This window comes from Stenella coeruleoalba, assembly GCF_951394435.1.
Source record: "Stenella coeruleoalba genome assembly, chromosome: 15".
Classification (NCBI taxonomy): Eukaryota; Metazoa; Chordata; class Mammalia; order Artiodactyla; family Delphinidae; genus Stenella; species Stenella coeruleoalba.
In genome coordinates, this window is record NC_137161.1 from 86,855,519 (window position 1) to 86,870,037 (window position 14,519).

Genomic DNA, 14,519 nt, shown 5'->3' on the forward strand with positions numbered 1-14,519 from the left:
GTATTTCTGTTGTGGAAGGTCTTTAGAAGGGTCGGGTGGTGGGTGCCTTGTTGGGCGGCTTGGCTGGACCGAGGGCAGCTGTCCGTGTGGACGCGCTCCCGCGGAGCCTCCCGCTCCTGGTGCTGCCGCTCGGCCTCGTCTCGACTTTTCCCTTTGCCGGTCTCGCTGGAGCCTTACAACTTAATTGGTCTTTTCAAAGGAACAGTGTTGGGCTTCGTTCATTATCCTCATTGTTTTTGTGTCTCAATTTCATTGATTTCCACTCTTTATTATTTCCCTCCGTCTTCTTGCTTTGGCTGTATTTTTCCCCTTTTTTTCTAGTTTCTTAAGGTGGAAGCTTAGATTATTGATTTGAGATCTCTCTTGTTTTCTAATATAAGCGTTTAAGGCTACAGATCTTTTCTAGGCACTGCTTCAGCTGCATCCCACACTTGCGATCTGTCGTGGTCTCATTTTCATTCAGTCAGGTTGTATGGTTTTCAGTTTCTTTAATTTGCTAATGTTTGTTAAATGCCCCAGGAACATGCTGTGTCTTGGAGAATGCTTTATCTGTACTTGAGAAGAATGAGTATCCTGTTGCATTGGGTGGTATGTTCTGTAAGTTCCTGTTAGATCCCATCGGTTGACAGTGTTGTTCAGTCCTGTGTGTCTTTGCTCGTCTTCTGTCCACAGTTCTAACTCCTTAGCAGGAAGCTTTGAAATCTCCAACCATACTTGTGGGTTTGTCTGTTTTTCCTTCCAGGTCCGTCATTTTTCGCTTCATGTATTTTGAAGCTCTGCTTTTGGGGGCGTGTTCATTTAGAGTTATTGTGTCTTCTTGGTGAATAAACCGTTTTACATGTTTGTCATTCCTCTTTTTTGGGGTGGCCACTGTCTGGTTATCTCCTGAAGTCTCCTTTGTCCGGTGTTAATACGGCCACCCCAGCGTCATTCTTCCTTCCCTCCCTCCTTTCTTTCCCTTCTTTCTTGCCAGCTGTTCACTTCGGAACGATTGCTGGCTTACAGGAGAGGTGCCCAGATGGCACGGCGCGCCTCACACGCTGCTCACCTTTGTCCCTCATTATCAACATCTTCGTCTCCCTGGTGCGTTTGTCACAGTCAAGTCACAGTCAACTGGTCTGCGGCCTGCGTTCAGCCGTTCATTCACCCAGCAGCCAGGGCCCCACCCTGGTCTCAGCCATCTCATCCCCCCGCCTCCCCCGCTCTCTGCCAGTTTCTCGGTCTTTGTTTTCCGCAACCTTGGCCGTACCAGCATCCCCAGCCCACGTTTGTCTGACGTGTTCTGCGACGAGGCTGACGTGTGGCTTTTGGGAAGATGCTGGGGTTTGGGGTTTCATGCCTTCTCATCGCATCAGATCCGGGGTACGTACTGTTAACAGTTCCTGCTTCACTTTCATTTCACCTTCTGTCGTCAACGGTCAGGAGGGACCAGGACACTCTCTCAGCACCGAGCTCAGCGGTCTCCAGCGTTTCGCCTTCGCAGAACCGCTGTGGCCTAGTGACGCGGCCCTGCCCTCCACTCTCACCACTGTCGCCCTCAGCGTCCTTGTTTCCGGCAGCTGCCTCCCGCCCCACCCAGCCTCTGCCCAGGAGCCCGTCGGTTCCGGCAGCACCTTCTCAGTGGCTCATACAGCACGCTTACTTTCTCATGGTTCTGGAGGCCTGGAGCCTGAGGTCGGGGTGTTGGCAAGTCTGGTTTCCCCTGAGGCCTCCCTCTTAGCCTGCTGACGCCTTCTCGCCGACCCCACCCCGAGGGCCCACCCCGCCCCGGCCTCGTCTGACCCATCGCCCTCCAGAGGCCCACCTCCAAATATCACACCCGGGGTTGGGCTCCAACGTGTGAATCTGGGGGACCCAGACATTCAGTCTGTAGCAGGACACCCCCCTCCTCGTACGAGCGGCTCCAGAGCTGGTGCGGTCCATCTCCCCACGCTCGAGCCTCTGCTGCAGGCGCAGGACAGGGCCAGCGATGCCTGCGGTGAGCCCGATGCTGGGGACACAGAGCAGACCGTCCGACAGAGGGATGGCCAGGCCCACGGGGACAGAGCAGCTGTAGAGCCCTGAGCAGGCGGTCGGGGAGGAGGCCAGCAGGCAGGGTGTGGGGCCCGGGACCAGAGGGCGGTCAGCCTGGGCGAGTGGCCTCCCAGCCCAGCTGCTCTTTGCTCAGCGGCGCCTCTAGTTCCGCCCACTGTCCCCTCCAGCACCGGGAGCCTGACCCCTGGCACCCTACCCCCGCTACCCTGGGTTTTAGTTCTGCAAAAGCAATCATTCTTCCCTCAGAAGTTTTCCAGGGTAGTTGGTACATTCATTGCAAATGTTTTTTTAGGGAAGATAACAAACACCCCTCTCTCGCTGATTTCTCCTGACACACACACGCGCACGTGCACACACACACACGCGCACGTGCACACACACACACGCGCACTCACACGCCTGCTTTGATTGGCTTCGTCTTCTCGAGAAATGATCTGGGATGTCATCCAGTTTATGTAATACCCTCAGTGTTTAAAAAACTTGGAGTTAGTCAATTTCAAGACACTTAACGCCAGACCTGATTGCTTTGAACAGTTTGAAGGCAGACCAGCGTTCTGAGATTTGAACAAACACGCACACACACTCATTCATTCGTCCTCTCCCCCGACCCCTCGGTGAGATAACAGTTCGCCTCAAAGGAGGACAAGGAGAAGAAAGCGCCCGTTTTTAAGATGCACAACTAGTGCTGTTGACGTGGTTTGCTCTCCGACAGCTGGGATGGGTTCTAGCTCGCCGCTTATTAGGAAGTCTGCTGGCGCGTACGTGTGCTTATTTGAGTTTAGACCGGAGAACTTTCGCTCACAAGCCTTCAGAATCCATAATAACTGTTTTAAGAGGGGCCTTGCGGGGCTCTCACGCAGCCTGTCCCTGAGATGCAGGGTCCTTCTCCAGAAGCGGCTTCCCGGCGGAGGCCTGGGCACTGACCACCACCTCCCCCCCAAGCTCACGGGGATGCCTCACCGGGGCCGGGCGGGTCACACCTCCGAGTCGTCCCTCGGAGAAGCACTGACCTAGAGGGTAAGGGCATCGGCCCTGGAGCCCGACTACCGGGCTCCCTAGCCTGGGTACCGGATGGGCCGCTTCCCTGCGGTCACTTAACCTCTGTGAGCCTCAGGTTCCCCTGTGAAAACTAGGGGGTGGCATGCGAGCTGTGCGGGGCACTGGCCTCACCGGGCGCCAGAGACTCTTCCTCAGTTCCCTGCGGTGCTCGCAGCCCTGCCCGCACCTGCGGCTCAGCACTGCTCGGGCGCTTCTGCGAGGGACAGGGTGACCTGTCAAAGGCACGGGTGCAGCGTGTGTCTTCACAGTTGTAGGCTGCACATGTTAAGTGTACAACTGGATATATTCTCTTTCTCTTTCTCTCACACACACACGCACACGCACACGCACACACCCATGGAACCATTACCACACTCAGATAGTGGGCCTGCCCTTCGCCCCCAAACGTTCCCTCTTGCTCAATTATAACCCTGCCTCGCCCTCCTCCCCTCCGCCACCCCCAGGCAGCTGGTACCCGTCTGCTTTCAAGCACCGGGTGGCGGTGGGCACGTCACGAAGCTGTGTGTTATGGGAGCTGTGCAGTGTGTACTCTGGCCTCTCGCTCTGAGCCTAGTTGTCTTGAGCCAGCACGTGTGTGTCCCAGCAGTTTGCCCTTTCTCTCTGCTGAGCCTTATTCCCCTGTGCGCATACACCGCTGTTCGCTCACGTACGCCCTTGCTGGCGGACGTCTGGTTTGCCCCAAGTTTTTGCTGTGGGAATGAAGCTACTTTGTGTTATACACCGAGTCCTTGTGTCCTTTCTTTTCTCCCGGAGGAACACTGCAGCGTGGGATGGCTGGTAGTTGCGTGAGTAACTCTTTAAGAAGCTGTCTTCCAGAGTGGTTGTACTGTTTCATGTTCCCGCTGCCGGTGGACGGGAGGTGTGGCTTCTCCTCGCCAGCACTTGGTGTGGTTGGTCCTCCCCATTTTAATCCTTCTGGTAGATGCGAGGCAGCGTCTCACTGTGGTTTAAGCTTTTGTGTCCCTATTGACTAACGATGTTGGGCACCTTTTCACGTGCTTGTCATTGTATATCTTCTTTGGTAAAATGTTCAAACTTTTGTCCATTTTTTATTTGATTACTTATTGGCTTGCTGTTGAGTTTGTAGAGTCCTTTATACAATCTGGATACGAGTCCTTTATCAGATATTGGCAAATCTTTTCTCCCATTCTGTAGCTTGTCTTTTCATTCTCTTCATGAAGTCTTTTTTTTTTTTTGGTACGCGGGCCTCTCACTGCTGTGGCCTCTCCCGTTGCGGAGCACAGGCTCCGGATGCGCAGGCTCAGCGGCCATGGCTCACGGGCCCAGCCGCTCTGCGGCACGTGGGATCCTCCCAGACCGGGGCACAAACCTGTGTCCCCTGCCTCGGCAGGCGGACTCTCAACCACTGCACCACCAGGGAAGCCCTGAAGCTCTTTTGTTAGTGCACGAATGTTTCAGATTGTTCTGTTCTCTTGGTCAGTTGACCTCTTTATCATTATTCTGTTGGTGTCTTCATGGTGAAAGTGCCTTTTTGTTGGTGGCGTATAATTAATTGGGTGCTGCTTTTTCATACGTTTTGATGGTCTCTCCACCTTTTAATTGTGTTTAGACCATTTACATTTAGTGTGATTATTGTATGGTTAGGTTTGATCTTGTCGTCTTATTTTCTTTGCTGCTTGTCCTGTCTCTTCATTCCCATTTGCCTGTTTTTCTGGCTTCTTTTGAATTGTTTGGGTGTTTTGGGGGGTTTTTTTGGTTGTTTTTTTTTTTGTGGTACGCGGGCCTCTCACTGTTGTGGCCCCTCCCGTTGCAGAGCACAGGCTCCGGACGCGCAGGCCCAGCGGCCATGGCTCACGGGCCCAGCCGCTCCGCGGCATGTGGGATCTTCCCGGACCGGAGCACAAACCTGCGTTCCCTGCATTGGCAGGCGGACTCTCAACAACTGTGCCACCAGGGAAGCCCCACTTGGGTGTTTTTTATACCATTTTATTTCCTTTTTTGGCTTTTTGGTTGTAACTCTTTGTTTTTTTTATTTTAGGGGGTGCTCTGAGGTTTTTAATACACATCTTTCACTTATCACCATCTCCCTTCGGGTGATACTATACCTTTTCACATATATAATATAATCTCACAGCTGTGTGTGTCTGTTTATGCAGCCTTCGTGCTGTTGCTGTCATAAAGTTTACGTAATGTTTATGTCTGGAAACCCCAATATGTTTTTTATTAGTTTTGTTTAAACAGTCAACCTCTCTTAAAAATAGTAATTTAAATATTTCTAAAGGATGTAAATAATATGAAAAGCCATACTTCTGCCCACGTAGCTAAGATTTCCGTTGCTCCTCACGCCTTTGTGTGGCTTCTCCTTCCCTTCTGCCTGAGGATTTCCCTTGACGTTTCCTGTAGAGCAGGCCTGCTGGTGATAAAAATCCTTTGGTTTTGTATGTCTGAGAACATCTTGATTTCGCTTTTGTTTTCAGTGGGAATAGAATTCTCGCTTGACATTTTTTCATTTCTTCTAGTATTTTAAGGACTTTTCTCCTCCTTCTCGCTTGCAGTGTCTCTGCTGAGGAAGCTGCTTTGCTCCTCTGTGGGTAACACTTCCGTTCTGCGGCTGCCTGTGGGATTTCTTTATCGCTGGTTTGGAGCAGCCAGATCGTTTGTGCACTGGGGCTGTTTTCTTCATGTTTCTTGTGCCCAGGTTTGTGCAGCTTCTTGGGTCTGTGTCTTTATAATTTCGTCACATTTGGAACCTTCTTGCAGTATTTTTCTGTCCCATCCCCACCACCACCACCACCACCACTGCCACCGCAGGGACTCTAGTTACACGTAAATTCACCTTCGTGAAGTTGCCCCGCCGCTCAGCAATGCTCCTTCCAGTTTTAAAGATCGATTTTCCTCTCTGTCTGCTACTGTGGATATTGTATCGCTGTGTCTTCAAGTGCACTAAACTTTTGTCCTGCAGAGTCTAGTCCATCATTAATATCATCCAGGACTTTTCATCTCAGGCATTGCAGCTTCCACCTCTAGGAATTCAACTTGGTCTTGTTTATATCTTCCATACGTGTCCTTAACTGCTGAACAGTGGACTATTATTCCTTTGTTCCAGTAGCTTTTAATAACTGTTTCAGTGTCCTTAGGTGCTGATTTCATGTCTGTGCGGTTACCCTGTACAGGTAATGTCTGTGCGGTTACCCTGCACGGGCGACGTCTGTGCGGTTACCCTGCACGGGCGACGTCTGTGCGGTTACCCTGCACGGGCGGCGTCTGTGCGGTTACCCTGCACGGGCGGCGTCTGTGCGGTTACCCTGCACGGGCGGCGTCTGTGCGGTTACCCTGCACGGGCGGCGTCTGTGCGGTTACCCTGCACGGGCGGCGTCTGTGCGGTTACCCTGCACAGGTAGTGCCTGTGCAGTTACTCTGCACAGGTAATGTCTGTGTGGTTACTCTGCACAGGTAGGTTATTCTCTTCATTGTGGATCAATTTTCCTGCTTAACGCCCAGTAATCTTTGATTGGATGGCAGGCATTGTGAGTTTTAGGTTGCTGGGTTCTGAACGTTTCTGTGCTTGTATAAATCTTGCTGAGCGTTTTTCAGGGATGCACTTAGGTTTCTCGGGAAGAGTTTGGTCCTCTCAGATCTCGCCATTGTGATTTGCTGGGCCAGCCTGGAGCAGGTACCTCCCATTCCCGAGCCAAGACCTTCCTGAATTACCCATGAAGCGTGAGTTTTCCATTCTGGCTGGTGGAAAAGGCTCTGTTCCTTACCCTGTGTCAGTGCTGGGCACTGCTTCCTTGGCATTTTTTAATTTTAAGTCATATTAACATGGTTGCTATAAAAAAAATAAGTTTAAAAAGGAAGACAAAAATCGGCGCCTTCTTACGATGAGCTGCAACCTACCTGCATGGCTGCTTCGGCCACTGGCCTTGCTTGGCCTCTGGGCCTTCGGGGTAAGAGCCTCCTTCTGCACCTCGTCCGGGTGGTCCCACAGCCTCCAGCCACCAGCTGTGTCCACAGTGCACGTAGGAGAGCTTCCCTGTCTTTTCGTCGTGCTTGGAGACTCTCTACATGTCGTTCTCTTGACTCTCGCGACCCCTCCGGTGTGCGGTCACACTTGTGGGGGTGGACTGGTGGGCACAGGACACGTGCAGGCCCACCGTGCCACCCGTTAGTTCTCCTCCCTGCTCCCTTCCGGTCGTGGTCAGCGAGGGCCCCACCTCTGCCCGCGGCAGAAGCTTCTGCACCGGAAGAGACGCCTTGGCTGCGCTGCCCCGTCCTGGGCTTGTGTTTTACAGTTTTTCCTTAACGTCATCTCTTCATGTCACATTTCTAGAAATATGTACTTGGCAACGAGCCTTTTAACCATCTTGTAACCTTTCCCCTTTTCCTCCCCAGAGGGCGGGCTGCAGTGGGGTTCCTGTCACGAGTCTGCTCTCCTTGCAGGTTGAAGGTTGAGGAGCTGGAGGGAGAGCGGAGCCGTCTGGAGGAAGAGAAGAAGGTGCTGGAGACACAGCTGGAGCGGCTCACCCTGCAGGTGAGCTCGTCCGGGGCTTGCCCTGCCCTCCTGTTTTCTCCTGGGTTTGGCCCGAGGTTCCTGCACCCCGGCCATCCCACTTTCTAGCTGACCAGACCAGCCTAAACCGGGAGCCTGTCCCCCACCCAGGCCCCTGGCTGGCCGAGAACACCCGTCCCGAGCCACCAGAAGGGCCAGCCTGCCCCGGGTGGTGCTGCCCCCAGCCGCCCGCCCCGTCCGCTTTCTTGGTCTCCGTCTCGTTTTTCCCGACCGCTGGCCGCAGCGAGCCCACAGCCTGACCTGTGCGTCGCCCGTGGCGGGTGTGACGGGCGTGCCCCCTGGGAGGAGACGCCGGCAGAGGTGCTGGGCGGTTTGGGGTTTGTATCCCAGCCAGTCCGCATCTGCCTGCAGCTGGGAAGTGGGGTTTGCTACTTGCACTGTGTTGCTTTTGCTTTGTTTTTCGTTTACCCTCCTGTCTGCGTTGTTCACGGCAGGAAGCCTGCAGTTACTGATCACCCAGAGCTTGGACAGGCCAGTGATTGTGCGCTTGGCATCTATTAGAGGCAAATCAGATCTCCTTTTTATTCCCGATTCCTGGAGATGGGAAAAGTGACAACCCTGATAAAACGAGGCTGTGAGCCGCAGCTGGGCCGTACTCCGCTCCAGGACCTGTCACCTTGTACCATTTTAAATGGGCCGCAGTCCTGCTGGGAGAGCTGGGCTGCTGGCGGATGAACCCCCGGCCGCCCGTCAGTGGTGCCGTGTCAGGGCAGGATGGGGAGTGTCTTTCTGGGTCCTTAGTTGAGCTCAGCCTGGGGTCACGGCTGATGGCTTCCCAGGCCTCTGACTGGGGCTCAGTGAGTGCTGCCGAAATCCATGTTTCCTTTTTCCTGCTCCAGGGCTTCAAGGCCTGTCACGAGGAGCCTCAGTGGCCCTTGGTGATGGTGTTGAGGGTCAGACCAGGTGAGAGGTGCAGTGAGCACCGTCAGTGGATGTGGGGCGACGGGGCCGGTGTTGGGGGCTCCCAGCTCAAGCCTTCCTATGTGGGAGGTTCGGGCGGGTGGTGCCCGGCCCAGTCCGCACTCCGCGGGTGGGGTCAGCGACGTCGGCCGTGTCCAGACTCCTGGGCCCCGCATGGACCTCACGCAGTGTCAGGGCCTGGCTGTGCATCCTGGAGCCGCTCACGGCCAAGGCGGCAGGTGGCATCCGTGTCAGCTTGGGGAGGGCACGGGTCAGTATCTGCGCCCTGGTGTGGCCTGGCTCTCGGCATGCAGGTTTCTGTCCCACGTCACAGCCCCTTCTCCGTGTGGCCAGTTCCAGCCTGAGCTCCAGCAGGCTCTCGGGAGCACCCCCGCCCCGGCACAGGGCTCGCTTCAGAAAGGTCCTTGTGATGGTGGGGGCCAAGTCCTGTCTCCTGACTCACCATCTCAGTCACAGGGGCCACAGGCCTCTGCTCCGTGGGCCCTGGGTTTTCTCCTTAGGCCTCCTGTATCTGTGCCCACCCACACTCCTGGGGGACGTCCTGCTGCCCCCTTTTCACTGACGAGGAAGCTTCGCTCAGAGAGGTTCAGCACTTTAGTTACGGGCACCGAGCCCCAAGGAGCAGGGCTGGCCTTTGAACCCAGGGCCGTTGTCTCCTGAGCCGCTCCCCCGCCCCCCGTCGCCCCCGGCCTTCACACGCTCCTGACCCCTCACCCCACCTCCCTGCCCTGCTCCTTGGGCTGCATCTCTGGTGGCCCGGCCACCATTCCCAGGTGAGCAGCCTCAGCTCCGGGACCACCGGTCTCCTCCCCCACCCCGGCCCCCCCCACCGCCCTGCCTGCTGCCCCTGGCCTGGGTCCGTCGTATGATGCTCTGGGGCGAGGAGAGGCGTACGCCCCCAAGGCTGAGCGGACGGGTCACCCCCGTCGCAGCGACAGTTCTTGTCTGACCGTGCCGCCAGAGAGACAGAGTTTGCCCCAACGCCGTCCAGCCCGGGCGGAGCGTCCATGGGCAGGCCCTGCCCAGGAGGCAGGGAAACGGGCGGATTCGGCCCTGGAAGGAGGATGCCCACCTGCACCCTGACCCCTCAGGGCAGACAGAGGGAAACCACTGGGCGTCCTGGTCCTGGTGGAGTGGACCGGGAAGACCTCATGTCTGGCTCAGGGAGCCCCGCCAGGTGGCGCTGAGATGGGCCTGAAGGGGACCTGGGCTCGTGGAAACCGCGGAGACGTAGGTGGTGCCCTGGGGGCACCGGCATCCGAGTCTGTAGACCTCGCCTGGAATCCTGCCCCTCAGCTGGGTGGTCTCGGGCATGTCGTGCTTTGCCACCCGAGTCCCCAGCACATCCTTTATAAAATCGGGGATGATGCGCCCCCGTGGGGGTTACCAGGAGGTCGCAGGCCACGTCTGACCACACCGTCGTGAGGCCGAGACCTCGTGCCCTTCACCTCGGTCCCCGGGCCGTGGAGGCAGCAGGAGACGGCAGCACACCCCTCCAGGTGGCCTGGCGTCCCCCAGGCCCCACTTCATCCGTGCGACCGCAGAACCGCGGCTTCCTGGCCTGGGCAGAGTGGGAGGACACGGACCGAGGGGCCCAGTTAGCGTGTAGCTCCCCCGGCTGTGTGCTTATCCGCGGTGCTGCCGGTGTCATCCCCATGCAGGTCTCCTCTCCTCTCTCCCCCTGGAGGAGTCTTCAAGTTGGGCTGCTTCAAGGAAGATTGATTGAAATCCACTGCAGTTTGACTTAATTGGGAACATATGCTTGGAGAGGGAGCTCGACTAGTTAGAACTTTTTGTAATTAGTTCACAGCTGGTTGGTGAGGCAACCACGCCGGTTACCGCTCAGAGCTGGGTGCACGCCTGCCGGCCTGTGCCCACTCAGTGCCTGGCGGGCCGGGAGGGGAGGTTCCTGGGCCCTCCGCCTGTGGTGCGTGGCCTGTCTGGGTCTTTCTGGGGGCCCTTGGCTACTCCCACCTCATCTATCCTAAGGTAGCCAGCCGTCAGGGAGACGAGGCCCCCGTGTAGAGATGGGGAAACTGAGGCCACAGCTGGCCGTTTAGCAGAGGCAGCGTGCCCTTCGGTAAAGACTGAACTTGGGCAAACCAGCTGGGACTCTGGGCCCGAAGCAGACTCAGGGAACACACTCCCTGTGCCCCCCAGGCCTTTCCCAGTGGTCCTGGTGGGCATAGGGCACTGCCCGGGCACGCCCACCCCTCCCGCCCTCGGTCATCCCTCTTCTTAGCGGTTGGGCCCTGGGCCTGCTGTTGGCTCTGTCCCTCCCCAGCCGTGGCCCTGGTCTCAGTCTGCTCGCCTGGACGTGGAGCTGACCCCACCCCCCTGCAGGCTGTCATGGGGAACGCGGTGACGTGCCTGGCACAGAAGCACCGCCGCTGCCGCTGTCGCCGCTCTTACCTTGATGATGCCACACGGTTGCCCATGTTTAGCTTCTCGTGGGCCACGTTTGGGGCTGTCAAAGCAATGAGCCGCCTGGCGCTCCCGGGGTGCAGTCCTGAGGGCTAGACGCGTGGCAGCTCTGGGCCTGGCAGACGCTCGTGCCCCCGGCAGTAGCCCCTCTGGTGAGGAGCGAGCTTCGCGTGGAGGGGGGTGAGGTTGGTCCCCCTGGCTCGCCCTGGGTCCCGGGTGGTGGAGCCGGCATGCAAACTCAGCCCTACCGGTTCCCCCATCATGTTACGAACAAACCGTCAAACGTACGGCCAAGTTTGAAGAGTTCTAAGTAAACACCCATGCGTCCCCCCAGGTCCCGCTGCACACTCTCCTGTGGCTGCTGTGTGACGCAGCACCTCTCTACCCCCTTCCACCCACCAGTACTTTCTCTTTTCTTAATGCATTTTAAAGAAAATTGCGAACATCTGTACCTCTAAATGCTTCAGCACGCGCGTAATTAAGCAGAATTCATCTCTGGGCTTTGCGCCCCCGTCCCAATGTCCCTCGGAGACCGTGGGAGGAGCCCCTGCACCGGAGCCTCCCCTCCCAGTTCCCGCCCTGCCTGCTTCCGTCCCGCGGGTGGGGCTGCCCCAGCGCCAGCCTGTGGCTCTGCTCAGCCCAGAGACATTTCAGATGAGTGTCTCTTTTTGGAAATGGAGTGGGGTAGAAAATAGCCGGGTTCCCTGTGATCAGGAAGCTCGCGGTGCCCATGGAGCCTGCCCTGCTCCCGTCCCTGCGTCACCAGGCAGGAGCGCTGTCTAATCACAGAGTCTACCAGCCTCCGCGTCCTTCCCTTTTCCGGAATGTGGGGGGCGGCAGGGAGCGGCCTTCACGGCTCTTGACACCTCGTTGCCCTCGCCCCCGGGCCCCTGGCCCACTCGCCGCACCGCAGACCCCCTGAGCCCCGCTGGCTCCCCCACCTGCAGGTTCGCCCTGCCCAGCCCGCACCCGGGGGGCAAACTAGTCAGTCCTTGGACCTCAGTTCCCTCCCCCACCCCACCTGTTCTCACCTGCCCTCACCTGCCAGGGAGCCCTGAGCCCAGAGCAGGCCCAGCCTCTGCTCCTCGGGACCCCTCTCGCCCTTGGGTCCTCTTGCTGCTAACCAGGGCCTTGAGCATGTCCTGCCCCCGGCGATTTCCTGGTGGCCTACTGCCCATGCTTCTGGAACGTTCTCTGGGCGTTGCTTCCTGGAGGGGACAGAACACTGCGGGCCATGGTGCTGGGGATGCCCGGCGAGGGCTGAGTCCCAGAGATTGTTCCTGGTTCCAGTGAGGAAGGCTCATCCCCTGGGACGATGTCGCCCTGAGCACCTGCGTCCTCGGCGCCGGCTGAGTGGCCAGAGGGCAGGGGTGTGGGCTGGACGGCGCCGGCGGCGGCCACAGCGCGGGCAGCACTGATGTTGCCACACGCACCACTCCCTCCCGCTGGCTGTAACTTGGTCACGGCTCCTTGCTGACTGCACGCGTGGGGCACCACTGACCCTGCCCCTGCCTACGTTCTCACCTAACAGCCACGGGCCCTGAGGCAGGGATGCCATTCCCACTGAGCAGATGAAGCCCGGGTCACAGGAGCCGCTCGTCTGCCACACGGCGGGAGGTGACACGGTCACGTCCCCCAGCTCCAAAGACCCCGGCCCCTGCCCCAAGTTGCGCTCCAGCTCCCCAGCGGAGGTCCAGGCCTCCCTGCCCAGCAGCCCCCATTCTGCCCTGAAAGCCTGGGTGGTCTGTGTGAGGACCACAGGGCCGGCAGCCTCCACCCCGCAACCCCGCCCGCCATGGTGGCGGGACCAGAGCTTCCTAGAGTCGAGACCAGGCTGCCCTCCAGCCGGCTTCCCTCCCCAGGCTCCACGACCTGCTGTGTCTGCCCCTGGGCCCTGCCCGTCTGCGGGACCCAGCGGTGGCGTCACCCCTCCTCTGGGCTGTGAGCTGAGTGCAGTGACCTCGCCTGGCTCCCAGCCGGTGTTCTTGGGGCACAAGGACGCCAGGGCACATGTGGGCGACTGCAGGGCAGAGCACCCAGGAGGTAGGCTCCAGAGGACACACGTCCCGATGTGACTTCCTGCTTCACAGACACTGGGCCCTGGGCGGATGCGTCACCTCCCCCCCGAGTCCCAGCTCCTTCGCGGGGAGCCCGAGGATGGGATGCCTGCCCAGGGTGGCGAGCGTCAGGCCAGTCGCGCACAGAAGGCGTCTTGTCTGGCTCCTCTCACACGGTAACTTCTTCGCACTGGTGGGTTTATTTCCCCTAATAGGTATTTGTACTGCCCGCCCTCCTTTGAAGTCAAGAGTCTGTTTTCAAACTGTTTCTGCAGCCTGCTTTTGGGTCTTTGAGCATTTGGGAGACTTTTCCCACTGATACGCAGGCGCTGTTTGTTTTTAACATGGCGTGTGGCGCATCACCGTGCGCGTGTGCCATGACGTATTAAACCCTGACAGTTAGCGGGAACATGCTCGTGAGCAAGGCCGCGGCGAGTGCCCTACACATGGAGTCTCCAGTGTGTGCGAGTCTGTGCGTAGGAGAAGCTTCCAGAAGGGAGAGCGGGGTCAGTGGGTACCTGCATTTATTTCGGCAGCACTGCCAGACAGTCGTCTGAGGGCCAATGGGAACCGTGTGGGACGTGTCATAGCACTACCTGTGAGGGTGCCGGTTTCCCTACAACCGTCAGACTTCTAGATTTTTCTTGTCTGGTAGCTGAAATGCGGTAGCTCAGTGTAGTTTTAACCTTCAGTCTCCTTATCATAGATGAGTGAGGATTTTTAAATCTGTTTATATGTGTCAATGTCCTGGTCCATTTTTCAAATGGATTGTTGGTTCTTGTTGGTTTTTTGGAGCTCTTTGTATATTAAGGAGTGGAGTTCATTTTAAGTTGTGAATATGTTTTCCCAATTTACCATTTGTCTTTTGACTTTGTGCTGTTTTTTTACCAAGCAGAAGTGTTTGGCTTTTAAATTTATTTTATACAGATGCATATATTGCCTTTTCCTTTTTAGCTTCTGGATTTTTGCTCATGTCTTTACCTTTCTCGTGTCAGGGTATAAAAGAATTCTCTCATGGTTTCTTCTGATTTTCTGGTGGTTTCATTTTTTACACTTAGATCTGATTGATTTGGAATTTTGTTTTGATTCTTTACAAGGTGGGAAGTGTGATACCTGCCTGTTTTTTGGAAGAGGCTCTTCCTGGGACGCCTGGACCACTTATTGAAAGCCTGTCTTTTCTCGCTGGTGTGAGGTCTGCCCCCTCGTGCGCTAGATGCCCACGTGTCAGGTCGCAGCCAGGTCTCCGTGATCTCCTGCCCTGTGACTCTTCTTTATCAGGGTTTTCCTGGCAGCTCTTGCTTATTTTTATATGAACTTTGGAATCAGCACATCCAGCTCCCCCACCAGCCAGCCTAGAGCTTGCCGGCTCTTGTGAGGAGCGGAGATGAAGGTCGGGCTCGGCCGCCTCCTGGACACACCCTCCCACAAGGACGTCGCTGTGTCTCTCTGTCTGTTGGGGTCCATGTCCCCCGCGGGAACAGCTCACAGATGTG

General features: G+C 57.0%; 1 protein-coding gene across 5 annotated transcripts in view; it reads left to right on the forward strand.

The window, feature by feature from the left end:
• The window catches only part of MAD1L1 (mitotic arrest deficient 1 like 1), a 314,290-nt gene that overhangs the window by 223,825 nt on the left and 75,946 nt on the right, over window positions 1–14,519 (forward strand). For all 5 annotated transcript variants that reach the window (XM_079945107.1, XM_079945106.1, XM_079945109.1 and 2 more), the window contains one exon: window positions 7,495–7,585. In XM_079945107.1, coding sequence (XP_079801233.1) covers window positions 7,495–7,585 — 91 coding nt within the window. The remainder of the gene's footprint in view (window positions 1–7,494; window positions 7,586–14,519) is intronic.